This window comes from Gavialis gangeticus, unplaced genomic scaffold (genome assembly GCF_001723915.1).
Source record: "Gavialis gangeticus isolate Ggan-Ray unplaced genomic scaffold, GavGan_comp1, whole genome shotgun sequence".
Lineage (NCBI taxonomy): Eukaryota > Metazoa > Chordata > Crocodylia > Gavialidae > Gavialis > Gavialis gangeticus.
Window position 1 is genome coordinate 147,712,635 of NW_017728992.1, and position 12,387 is coordinate 147,725,021.

General features: G+C 45.2%; 1 protein-coding gene across 2 annotated transcripts in view; it reads left to right on the forward strand.

The window, feature by feature from the left end:
- The first annotated feature begins 3,630 nt into the window (after positions 1 to 3,630).
- Positions 3,631 to 12,387, forward strand: part of WWP1 (WW domain containing E3 ubiquitin protein ligase 1) — a 74,385-nt gene continuing 65,628 nt past the window's right edge. For both annotated transcript variants that reach the window (XM_019527879.1, XM_019527880.1), the window contains exon 1: positions 3,631 to 3,749. In XM_019527879.1, the coding sequence (XP_019383424.1) occupies positions 3,680 to 3,749 (70 nt within the window). In that variant the 5' untranslated portion in view covers positions 3,631 to 3,679. The remainder of the gene's footprint in view (positions 3,750 to 12,387) is intronic.

Below are 12,387 nucleotides of genomic sequence, written 5' to 3' on the forward strand. Positions count from 1 at the left end.
AGGGGATCTGGTGGCTGTCTACAAACTGGCCAAGGGGGACCAGCAGGCTATGGGAGAGTCCCTGTTCCCCTGTGCAGTACTGGGAGTCGTGATGTCATGGTGCAAGTGGGCTGAATTAAGGTTGTACAGAAAAGCTTAATCTGGCATTTCTGAACTTTCAAAGTGCTTGGTTTATGCTTAATGCTGTTTTAATTTAAGGTGTTTGTGTGTAGCTTTTTTTTAATAAGGAAAAAGCTTGTAGTTAGGTAGATGTTTTCTAGTTATTATTTTGACCACATCATTCTCCATTTGGTATCTCTTTTCTTCACCTTTTGTCCGTGGGTTTTCTGCTTGTTTGTTTTTTGGGTTGTTTTTTAAAGATTAAATGATCTTTGGGGAAATGATTCTTCCTCCTAAATCTGTACAAATAGCATATCTTTGCATACTATTGATGTATGAGTAAAATATATCCTTCCAAACTATAATGTTATGTACCTTGGAAAGAAAGCCGACTTAACAGTTTCTCAGTCTTTCAGAGTACTGGAGGTTCTTGGCCTTTATTAGGTTTTTGTTATAATGTTTTTATGTTTTAGATGGGGAACAGTTTACATAATTTTAGTTAGCGTTTAAGTCTTAATTTTTTGGATTAAAATGCTTTTGGTTTTCCGAATAATGAGCCATCATGCTTAACCTAATTCATTTTTAAACACTCTTTTTTCCTTTGTTTTTCTTTTTGGTTCAAAAACTGGAACATAGGGCTGCACGAAACAAGTCGAAGCAAAACGGTGCTGTGTTTTGTTGGAACAGTGTTTCATTTAGAGTTTAGTTTCATTTTGAAAGCACTGTTCTGTTTCATCAAAACCGTTTTGAAGTTTCAACTCTGTTTCGATGGTTCGCCCAGGCAATAATAAGCATGAAACTAGAGGAGGAGCAGCCTCCTCTGATCTTAGGCAGATCGGGGCCGGCACCCAGAGAAGTAGTCCGGCAGAGCCCGGCAGCTCTCCTGGGGGTACGAGCAGGAGGCTGCTGCCGCCGCCTTTCTGGGAGCTGAGCCAGTGGAGGTAGCCAGGGCTCAGTTCCACAGGCTACAAGTGACTGGGAACTGAGCCAGGTGGAGGTTAAACACAGACCCCGGGCTGCACCCCACCCCACCTGCCTCCACTGGGCTGAAAGCTGCTTGAGAACAGCCCGGTCAGAGCTGAGTCGGTGGAGGGAGGTAGGACTCAGTTTGACGAGCCACAAGCCGCTGGGAACCCAGCCCTGCACTGGGCTGGGTTCCCAGTGGCTTGCAGCCTGGTGGAGCTCTGCCTGGTGGCAGGAAGCAGTACAGCCCTGGCTCTGCCTGCCTTCCAGCACCAGGCTGAGCTCCATGGGGCTGGTGGAGCCGACTGGAGCATAGCCCAGCGTTGGGAGGCAAGGAGAGCCAGGGCTGCGCTCATTGCCAGGCTGAGCCACGTGGGGCTGCACGGAGCTGCTGGGAGCACAGCCCTGGCTCTTCTCTGCTGCTGGCTGGGCTGCTGCTTTGAAACTCAAAACTTCTGAAATGTTTCTCTAGCCAATCTGGGACCTGCACCATTTGTAGCTCAGATCCGAGAACAGCTAGAATGGGCACCATGTGCAGCATAATCTGGCTGGAGTGGCACTGGGCTGCACATAGTGGATGCTCTGTCAGAGTGCGCTGCACATGGGGCCTGCTCTGGGATGCTCACTACACCAGGTGCCAGCTTCAGCTTGTTCAGGATCCACAGTGCTTGCAGGCGCTGTGTGCAGCATGGGTCCTGGACCAGGTAGAGCTAGCACCATGTGCTTGGAGCTGCTATGCAAGTAGTGCATGTGGCAGTCTGGCTGGGGCAGCCGTCAGCTGCACCATACCACACAGTGCCTATTTTGCCTGCTCCAGGATCCACACTGCTCATGATGCCAATCCCAGACCAGCTGAAGCAGCTGCCAGATCAGGTTGCAGCAAGTTAAGGATGCTTGCCACAGAACCTGGTCCCATGCCTTATATTGCAGACTACACAGGGCCCTAGATATGTACCTTTCTCTTTCCAATTTTGTAAATCAGCAGTGTCAAACTCACCCTGCCTCCTGAGCTGGATCCAAATGATGGGGCTCCTTGCGGACCAGGTAGCAATGGTAGGACCAGCAATGGAGGCAGTGGGGCAGATGGCGACAGGCCAAGTGTATGGAGTTAGTAGTGCTGCTGTGGCATAGCCCTTACTCTGTGCTGCCAGTGGTCATGCCCAATGGGCCTCTGTAGCTCTGGTTTCTGTGGCAGTCCTGATTCCCTGCTAGTCCTGTCACCACATTCTCTGGCCTGCCAGGAACTGCACCCTGCCTGCGGGCTGCATGTTTCACGCCCCTGCTCTAGATGATTTTCATGTTATTGCTTTTACCAGTACAAGGTTATAAATTTTAATTTATGTGTACCTAATCTGAGCCGTAAAGTAAATTTTGTTTGTTTTTAATTTGTATGTCTATTTAGGAAGGGAATATCTTGTGACAAGAACAGAAGTTGGAACCTAGATTTGCGTTCTATTTTTTATTTTGCTTTGGATGTAGTGTGTATGTTGTATGTAGTGTGTGGATGCCCTAGATGAGATCAAGTTCCCACTGTTCTAGCCAGTAAACAGAGTAAGAAGGAATCCCAGCCCTAAAGCATCTACATTCTACATAGGCAAGAAAGTTGATTGATTGATGGATGGACACAAAAGTCACCGAGGTCTTTTAGCAGAGCTGGAAATGAAAGCTAAGCCTCTTGGATCCCAGTTTGGTACCCATCTTAGATCAGGGATGTCAAACATAGGCCCATGGGCTGGATATAGCCTGCCTGGTATGAGCAGGCTACTGGAAGTTAGAGGGTGTGGCTGGGAGGAATAGGCCTCTGCTGCAGAATTTGAGACCTTTGGGCCCTAGTGGACATGGTGATCCATGGCAGGAAGGCGAAGGAGGGCTGACAAAGCCCTACCCACCCTTCAGCCTCATCACCTGTTACCACTGCCATGGTCCTACCTCCCTAGCTGAGGGCCCCTGCTGGAGCTGATGCTGTGGCACAGGGTATGCAGTGGTGTGCTATGCAGGTCAAACCACTACCACAGTTGTATTCTTTTGGCTGGAGCCAAAGTAGCTACTGCTGCCACCACCACTTCCTTGTGCCTCGGACTGGATTTGGCCCTCAAGGAGCGCCATGGTCTTTGCTTCATGCACAGGGTGAGTTTGACACCCCTACTTTTGACTATGCTGCCTTTTTGCCTGGTTTTTATTTTTACCTTGAGCAACTCACCTACATCTTGATTTTCAGAATAGTTGAGTATCTGTAGTTCCCTATGACTTCAGCTGAAATTGTTGGCGCACAGTCTCTTTGAAAAATCAAACCCTTAAGCGTTCAAGTTATCAACCACTACGTATTAAGCAACTGAAGTAAAATCAAAGTAATACTTTCCTACCAACTTTTTAATATTTGTGAAGTCCTTTGAGGTTGTTCGAAGGAAGCACAATAAAAGTTTAAATTTACTCTAAGTTTGTTATACAGTGGTAAAACATATTTTGGTATATCATTAACAGGAGGGAACTCTGTTTCGTTGATCAGTTAATTCATATAGGCGTGAATAATATGTGAATTTGGATGCTTTCAGTAAGCTAAATGGGTATGTGCAAAATATCTGTTGTTTTTTAATAGGCGAAAGCTGCAGCCTTTGACATGGCTACAGCCTCACCAAGATCTGATACGAGTAACAATCATAATGGAAGATTACAGATGCAAGTAACTGGTAAGTAGGAATCTGTACATTATATGAAAATATATTAAGCACTGCTCAGGAGAGCATCCTTTTTCAGGGTAAATGGTCTTTTGTGACTTAAAATCTGTGGAATCTTGATTTGATATAGACTGAGTTGGAAGGCAGTATAAGGAAACACCAACTTAGATCAGCCTTCAGGAAACAAATCTTGTCTTGAAAGCAAACATGGGAAACTTTAGAAAAGTTTTAGCACAAAAGCTATTCTAAACTTGTATGCTCAGAGCCAATTGATAGTAGTTGTTCAATGTTTTGACTTCGAAACCTGTCTACTTGCTACTACTTTATAAATAGTAAACATTAGGAAATGTTGATGCATTTAAACATTTATGTGGTAAGTATTACAAATTAATTTCATGTGACATTTGAAAATAGAATTGGGGCTAGCAAGCATAAAACAGAATATCTACTTTTAACAAAAAGTATTTTAATGTAAATCAGGAGATTTTAGACTATTTTGTGGTAGAATTTGATTACATTTTTTGACATATATGCTGGTCTTTGGTGAAGTTTTTTTAGGGATAGTCAGCAAAAGTGAGATGAGACGCAGTCCTGCAATTTTGTAGTATGTTGGGAGAATGCTTTTTATGCAGCTTATACCTCATATGTATAGATGGAAACTGTTTAAATTGTCTTTTAAATTCATTTGAAGAATAATTTTTATGTTTTTCTTTTTATCTTTGTAGCCATTGAAAGAAACAATGTGCCATATTGTTAAATAACTCTTAACTAGTTCAATGATGGGAGTTTGCTTCACAAGGCAGTGATATATGTAAAATTTAGGACTGTATATTTGTGCTTATTTCTTTTTGTAACAAGTCTACTATGGTTTCTGCTGTAGCACATTGTCATATTTAATACTTTATTTTGTTTGTTCCCTGGACATTTAATTTTTGACATTTCTTCCCAAGTGAAATTTCAGTCAGAGAGTAGCATAGACATGACTTTAGTTCCCTCTGGCAACCATAAACACTGTGGTTTGTGTATATCACAGCAAATCAAGGAGCCATCCTTTGTTGTCTTCAGGATCCCCTCAATGGTTCTCCCTACAGCAGGGGTAGGCAACCCCTAGAACGTGTGGCATGCAAAGGCATTTTGTTTGGTATGCTTGCCTTGGGGAAGGGGCCAGGGCTGCATTGTCACAACAAGGATAGGGCCCATTCCACCTCCCCACCATTATCCGTCCCTGGCATGCCATCATCATACAAGTCAAGGTTGCAGGTGTTTCTGGCACGCTCCCAAAAAATGTTGCCAATCCTTGCTGTACAGGATTTTTGTTATTACCATATTTACACAAATATAAGATCAGGATTTTTTTCTCCAAATCAGCACGAGGAAAAAAAGCCTGTTGTCTTACATCCATGTGTTAGCAAACGTTCCCCCTCCCAACAAATACATTGACACTGGCTGTCAATTAAACTTCTGTTAGAAGCAGCATGTGCTCAGTTATGGAAACCAGTTATGAAGTTGATTGAATGCAACCCATGCTGAGTGCACCAATAAAACACATGGTCCATGTTGGGCTAATAGACTGAAGGTAACCTACCACAAGGATAGGTTAGTACAGCCCATCTGAATAAGATATAGTGCCCATTGTACTCATGCCCCTCAACACCAACTTTTTCAAGTCATGGTGAGCCACTACATCAAATACATTTCAACTTCCTCTTCATTCCCACAGTTGAGCAACACATTTCTTTCCCATTTTTAATGATTTCTGTTTCTCTGAGCCTTAAATGGCTGGCAAACATTACCAAACTTCTATGTAGCTGAGAGGCTCTGTTGCCCCTCTTTCAGCTCCACCCTGTATGGGGTAGAAGGGGACCAGGCAGCCCTGAGCCTCATCTGCGTTTTGGAGGGTCTCAGAACTTGTGACAAGAACACCCAGTTCCAGTTGCAAGTGGGGGCAATGGATCCTTTCTGAGTTGTTAGGTTGTGGGTTCACCATGGCTTGAAACACTGTTGACTTTGCTGGAGCCCAGCCCAGTAAACTATATGTTAAGCCATGAGCCTTTTGGCTCTGGACTAATGTCATGCACAGTTTGTACTATGTATAAGTTGGAGCAAAAGTAGTACTTAAAGGCCTGTTTATGGAGTACCTGTGCTAAGATTTGCTGCAGTCAAGGTTGGAGCCAGAGTCAGACCCAGAACAGTCTCCTGTTCTCCTCTACAGTTTAAGTCCTTTTCTCTGTTCCTTTACCCTTCTTACTACCACTTGCAGCTCACTTCCACATTGTGCTTGGGGGAAAAAGAGCCTGAGCAGGGACTGACAGTAAAGGGGGGCAGGAAGTCTGCAGGGCAAAGAAGTTGTTGGGGCAGAGGGCAAGGAGGCTACTTGAGCCCCGTCAGCCACTGTTTTCCCTGCTGTAGCAGTGGAAAGGCAGTGAATTTAAGACAGCATTGCAATAATTAGATTCTACACCTGGAAAATAAATTTATAAATGTTCCATATATAGAATGTAGTTGGGAGGTCATCTTATACTTAGGGTCATCTTGTAGTTGAGTAAATATGGTAATATGCCTGTACCAGTACCAACATCACTGGATTTGTTTACTCATGGACTGGTGACCTCAAAACTGTTGCTGATGGTGCCAGCTATCTCAGCATTTAGGTCTGTGATACCACAGAGTTTAGCTGCATCGCCTCTTCTCAAGTCCCTGCTATAATCTTCAGCAATCAAGACATCTGTACAGTAATATCACTATAAGATCTTTGCAAATCAGGCTTTGGAACTCCTGCTAAATAGGTTAATTTAATAGGAGAGGGTTGTTACTTTTATCATCTGTTTTTGGTCAGAGAAGGAAGGGTTTGTGAACCTGTTCCCCAAAATCTTGCTCACATAGTTTCATAGATTTAGGGTCGGAAGGGACCTAGTAGATCTTCTAGCCCGACCCCCCGCCAGGGCGGGAGAACAACAAAACCCCAAAACAAAAACGGGACTCAAAAGAGTCCAGCCAGATAGGCATCCAGCCTCTTCTTAAAGACCCCCAGGGTAGGGGCCAGCACCACTTCCCTTGGAAGTTGGTTCCAGCTCCTAGCCGCCCTAACTGTGAAGTAGTTTTTGCGGATGTCCAATCTATACCTCCTCTCCATCAACTTGTGCCCATTACTCCTTGTTATGCCAGCGGGCGCTAGGGGAAACAGCGTCTCCCCCAAACCCTTCTGGTCCCCCCTAGTGAGTTTATAGACGGTCACCAGGTCCCCCCTCAGCCTTCTCTTGTGGAGGCTGAATAGGTTCAGGTCCCGCAGTCTCTCACTGTAGGGTCTGCCCTGTTGTCCCCGGATCATGCGGGTGGCCCTCCTCTGGACCCTCTCCATGTTGTCCACATCCCTCTTGAAATGGGGCGCACAGAACTGGACACAATACTCCAGCTGTGGCCTGACCAGCGTCACATAAACCTATACATTTGGTAAAGATTCCAGAGTTCAAGGCTATGCTAATAGAGATGGTGGGGAGGGGAGAAAGGATATAGAATATCATTCCTGTCTGGTAACCACTAGGACCCTCTCATTTTTGCTTATATCCTGATTATTATTGGCATTGTGGGGATTTGCAACATGTCAAAAAACCTCTTTTACATCCAGTGCTAGATTTTTCTCCCCTGTAATATCTTGTATTCAATGATAATAGCCACCCCAGATGTTGACAATAAAGTTTTTAGTGAAGAACATCAGTTTACTAGAGGTGCATCAATACATTGATCCAATACTGGGTTGGTACTGATATAAAGCAAATTGGCTGTATCAGAAATCGGCCTAATGTGGCCCATAAATGCCATGCATGTGCACAGCCACAGCGCAGCACTCAGGCAGCAAGGAGCACAGCCTGGCAGTGTGGAGAGCTGCCTCCAGCTGATAAGTCCATTGTGGTGGAAGGGGAGGGGAAGGGGCATGCGGGGGGCAGATCAACTCCCCTGCAGTGAGAGAGGGGGCTGGGTTTGGGGTGGGCTGCAGCTGTGGGCTGGGACCAGGTCTGTGCCGGGTTCTTCTCTCCAGGGGCTAGGTTCGGGGCAGGGGCTACGGAGGGGCTGCAGCCACCCCAGATTTCACTGTAGCTCTCTCGCAGTGTCTCTGTGTGCCCGTTGCAGCCTCAGCTTTTCCTGGCATGTGGGGGGAGGCAGGGGTTGAGCCAGGATTGTGCCAGGAACGTGGTGGCACTGGGAGGGAGCTATGGCAAAATCTGGACTGGCTGCAGCCCCCTCTGTAGCCCCTGCCCTGGCAATAAGAGCCTGGCTCAGCCCCGGCTCCAGCCCACAGCTGCAGCTCGCCTGCCCCATGCAGATCTGGGGGCACACGTCCCATGTCCTTCCCCCACCCCCCGTGCCCTCCTAGGGTGCAAGCAGCAGTGGTGGGAGCCACCCCTCTCCTCCCCTCATGAGTCACGGCTCCATCCCGTGCCTGCCCCAGCTCCTGTCCCTTCCCTTACCACGGGGGAAGAGGGAGATCTGCCCCTCCCCCCACAGACCCCTTCCCTCCTCCCTCCCTTTCTACCATGAGGGACTTACTAGCTGGAGGCAGCTCTCCACACTGTATCAGAAATTGGATTAGTATCAGCTGATATGCCTCCTTAAAAACTGAATATTGGTATGAGCCTCAAATATCTTTATTGGTGCACCCCTACAATTTACTTATTTCATTCCTTTTGCTATTTCACTTTTTCTTTTACCTGATTGCATAGTAGCTCTGTCTGGTCCATCATTCTTAAATTACAGAACTTCCTTTAATAAATGGGGGAGAGATTAAAAATTACAGTCAAGGGAGGGCAGAACATATTGTCATCTTGCCTTAAGAATGGGGGGGGGGCAGGAGACAGGGGGGACGGACTGGTTCTCCTCCCAAACGGAGAGCAAGCAAGCAGGATTGATATTGCCTTAAGGATATTCTTTAATCTTTCTCTAAAGAAGAATCTTTAATTTTTTTTTCCAAACGAGAGTCGTTTAGTTTCTTAATAAATCAGTTTATTGAACATTACAAAGTATTAACTACTAGTACACATGCATGCTCGCACGCACACACCCTTGTTTATTTGTTTTGCATTTCTTACAAACCCAGGGTGGCCTTGTGCTAACAAACAAAGTGTGTGTGTGTATGCACACACATATATACACATATACATACACACTTTGTTAGCACCACAAGGCCACCTTGGGTTTGTAAGAAATGCAAAACAAAGTGTTTGTGTGTGTACTATATATATGCCAGTTCTATGAATACAATTCTGTCAGCTGGCAAGGTGTCACAGAACAGACTGATTTCTTGAAGGGAGAGCAGATGTTTTCAATCTTCAGATACAATCAGGATTGGGGAAGAAGATGAGGATACTTCTCTCTTTTCAAGGTGGTGATATTTATAGTTCTTTAGTCATATAGCCACCAATTAGATAAGTTTGTTTTTCATAAACAATTTTTTTTTTTTTACTTTTTCTCTATACTTCCCTCAGTACCAGGAGCCTCCTGCTTCAGATATTGGTGAAATGTACATTAATAAGCCATTTTATCAGACTTGCAGAAAAACAAGTTACAAATGGTATAACTTGTGTGCAGGTGCTAACTTTGTAAATGCATTCATGTCAAGGCTAGGCCTTGCGGGCCTAACAGATCATTTCAGTCCTGTCAAATATCAAGAGGCACAGTATCTGTCAAGAATAAGCATCATGCACTTATTGCCAGAAAGACTGACTGTCCAAGTTAGTCTAAAACTGGTTAAGAACTTATAAAACTTCTATGACAGACATCAGTATCTGTTCCACTGACTTCTAAAGAAGCAGGCAGCAGGGAACTGGCATCATTTTGTATATTTGAATATTGTACTTACTCTCTACATAGCATCTTGTGCTTACTGCTGCTCAAGACAAGTCAAAAAATCTTTGGAGCGGCACTTAAGAAAAAAGAGCCTAAATATTTGAATATTTTTGGAAGGAAAAACTATTAATGTAATGGTTTCTATTAAGGTATTCCTTTCTAGTGCAGGCACCCTTTTCTAAATACAACTACCACATGTGGTACACAATATAAGACTTTGCTAATAGGTAACCATGGGAATACAGAAAGGAATTGGATTTCTCATCAGTGATGATAAATTAGTGTGCAGACCCCATCATGAGTTATAGCTGTTGCCTCAGTACAGCAAGATTGATGTTAATGGCTGTCATTTTGGTTGGTAGCCCTCAGGGAGCCCCAGGAACTAGAGATCTTTATTGAGCATTTAGGTCTATGAAACCACACAATTTAGTTGCATCTCTTTTTCCCAAGTCACTGCTGCTGCTCAGTAATTAGTACATCCATAATTTCTTTTGAAGGTTCTGATCTATAACACAAGTCTCATAATGTCTCAAGCTCATTAGAAGACCCTTGAACTACATTTAGATCCTTTTGGGGATTTATCCCACAGCTCAATGGCAGAACTACTAAGGAAAGAACTAAAATTCAATAGATGAAGGCCTTCAGCAGCAGTAGTGAGATGGATACTGATCCAGGTTGTTTTGATGGTTGAGAGAAGCCTTAAAACCACAGTGTAATTTATATCTCTTTCCTAGATCCTCTAGGGACTATTTTTGAGGGAAGGGAGGGAAGATATACTCTGCTACAGGTTGCTTTCAGGCAGAGCAGAGCTAGGCATGTTTGGTCAAGTCCCCTGATCCAACCACTCTTACTTTTGCTGCTGGCTTTAGCTAAGGACCCACTGTTCAGGGTCCTCGCTTCTGCTGCAGCTGAGTTAGTCTGTAGCACCACAAGGCCTCCCTGGATTTGTAAGAATGCAAAACAAACTAGTTCAATAAATAAACTGCCATTTAGCATTTTGCTGGCTTCGGCTTGCTAGGCTCTTCCCAGGCTTCCCCCCTTCTCTTATCTTTCAGAGGCTTTGGAGAGAGCTCCCTGCAAACAAAACAAACAAGAGAAGTCTTGTTCACAGCTCCTCCCAGTGGCTGCTTGACCTCGGCTGCTTCCAGGCTCACGGGAGCCGCATTCTCTGTCTCTTCCACCCCCAGAAGCTGCTTTTAGCTGCTTTTCCCTTCCCCTTTGCCGGTTCATGTGGGCCAGCTTTTCTTCATCCCATTCGTAGAGGCATGAGCTTTCCTAGGCAGCAGTGTACTTCATCAGGTGCTAGGAGTAGACAGTCCATTTGTTGCATCTAGTGAAGTAGGTTGTTGACTGCAAAAGCAAATGCCTCTCTAATGTGGTAAGGTGCCCTACATTCTGTAGTAAAGATGTGGACATGTAACATGTTTACTTTGGGTTATTCCAGAAGAAAAGTAGAAAGGTCACACAACATGCAGTATTTACCATGAAGGAAATGTTTTCTACTATAAAATTACTTTTGATGACATCTGAGATAAATTGACCCTACACTATACATTGTATGTCCACCACAGTTGTTTTTGCCCCAAGGAGACCTCTGCTCTCTCCAGTCTGGCAGCCCTGCCACCTAATGGCCAGAAACAGTCATACTGCCTGCTTTGAAAAGGCCAGTCTGAGGCAAATTGCTCTGTAGTAAATCATGCTGTATGTCTGCATCCTAAAGGAGTTAAACTGGTAGCTTCCCTTGAAATGTAATGGGAGGTGGGTACCCAATTTCTTTGAAACTCTTCAGAATAATCTCACACTAAATACTCAGATAGTAATTGAGACATGCTTCTAAGGGGTCTGTAATCTAGCAGCATTACTGCATCTGTCTCTGTTTCCAGCTATCTGCTTCTTACTTTGTCTAAGAGAAAATAAGATACTGAGAGATTATAGGGAAGTGTTGTACAGTTCAGTAGCTGAAAGTGTTCAGCCCTGCCTTTAGATTGAAAGAAGGCAAAAGAGAAACCTGCTGAGGTATGGAAGGAGGAGGAACAAAATACATCTGAGAGAAACCAAATTGTGGGACAGATCCTGAGGGGGGTGCAGTGGTGCAGCTGCACTTCCCATTTGCATTGGATTAGCAGGAACCTCTGGAGACTCTTTTAAAATCCCAAGAGCAGGTGGAACCCCCCACTTTCTCCCTGTCTGTTCAGAGGCAGGTCCCTTCCAGTCCCCTTTCTCACCTCCCTCACCTGCCACTGCCGCTTTCCCTAATGACCAAGAGGCAGGGAAGCTTCAGAGCCGCTCCTGCCTAACTGTGTGGGAGTTGGGCTGAGTTGGGGCAGTGGTGAGGGCTGAGGGTTTCCCTTCCTGTGCCTGTTCCTAAGATGACCAGGCAGGTCAGGGGAACTGCCCATAGCCACTGCTAGTGTCACAGTCTCAGTTGAGTCCAGTTCCTGTGCAGCCCTGCTGGAGCAGGGAGGAGTGGCTCTGAAGCTTCCTCTGCTCCTACTCCCTACACAGTAGGGAAAACAGTGATGGAGAGGAAAGGGGACTGAGCATGGAAGGGAAGGTTTAGGGATTCTTAGCTGCTTTAAGGACTTTAAAGTGTCCCTGATGGCTCCCAGGAATGGTTTGCCCTCGTGGTGGGGGAGGCGAGGGGAAGGAGGCTGGGAGTGGAGATGCAGCCATCCCTGCAGCATAGGTTGCTACTCCCACAACTCCCTTTGCAAAATCCTATATCCACCCCTGTAAGTACATATAACTTCCGGCAGCTGTGAGCCAAGTGAATCTCAGGCTCTCAACTTAAAAAAAAAAAAAAAAAAAA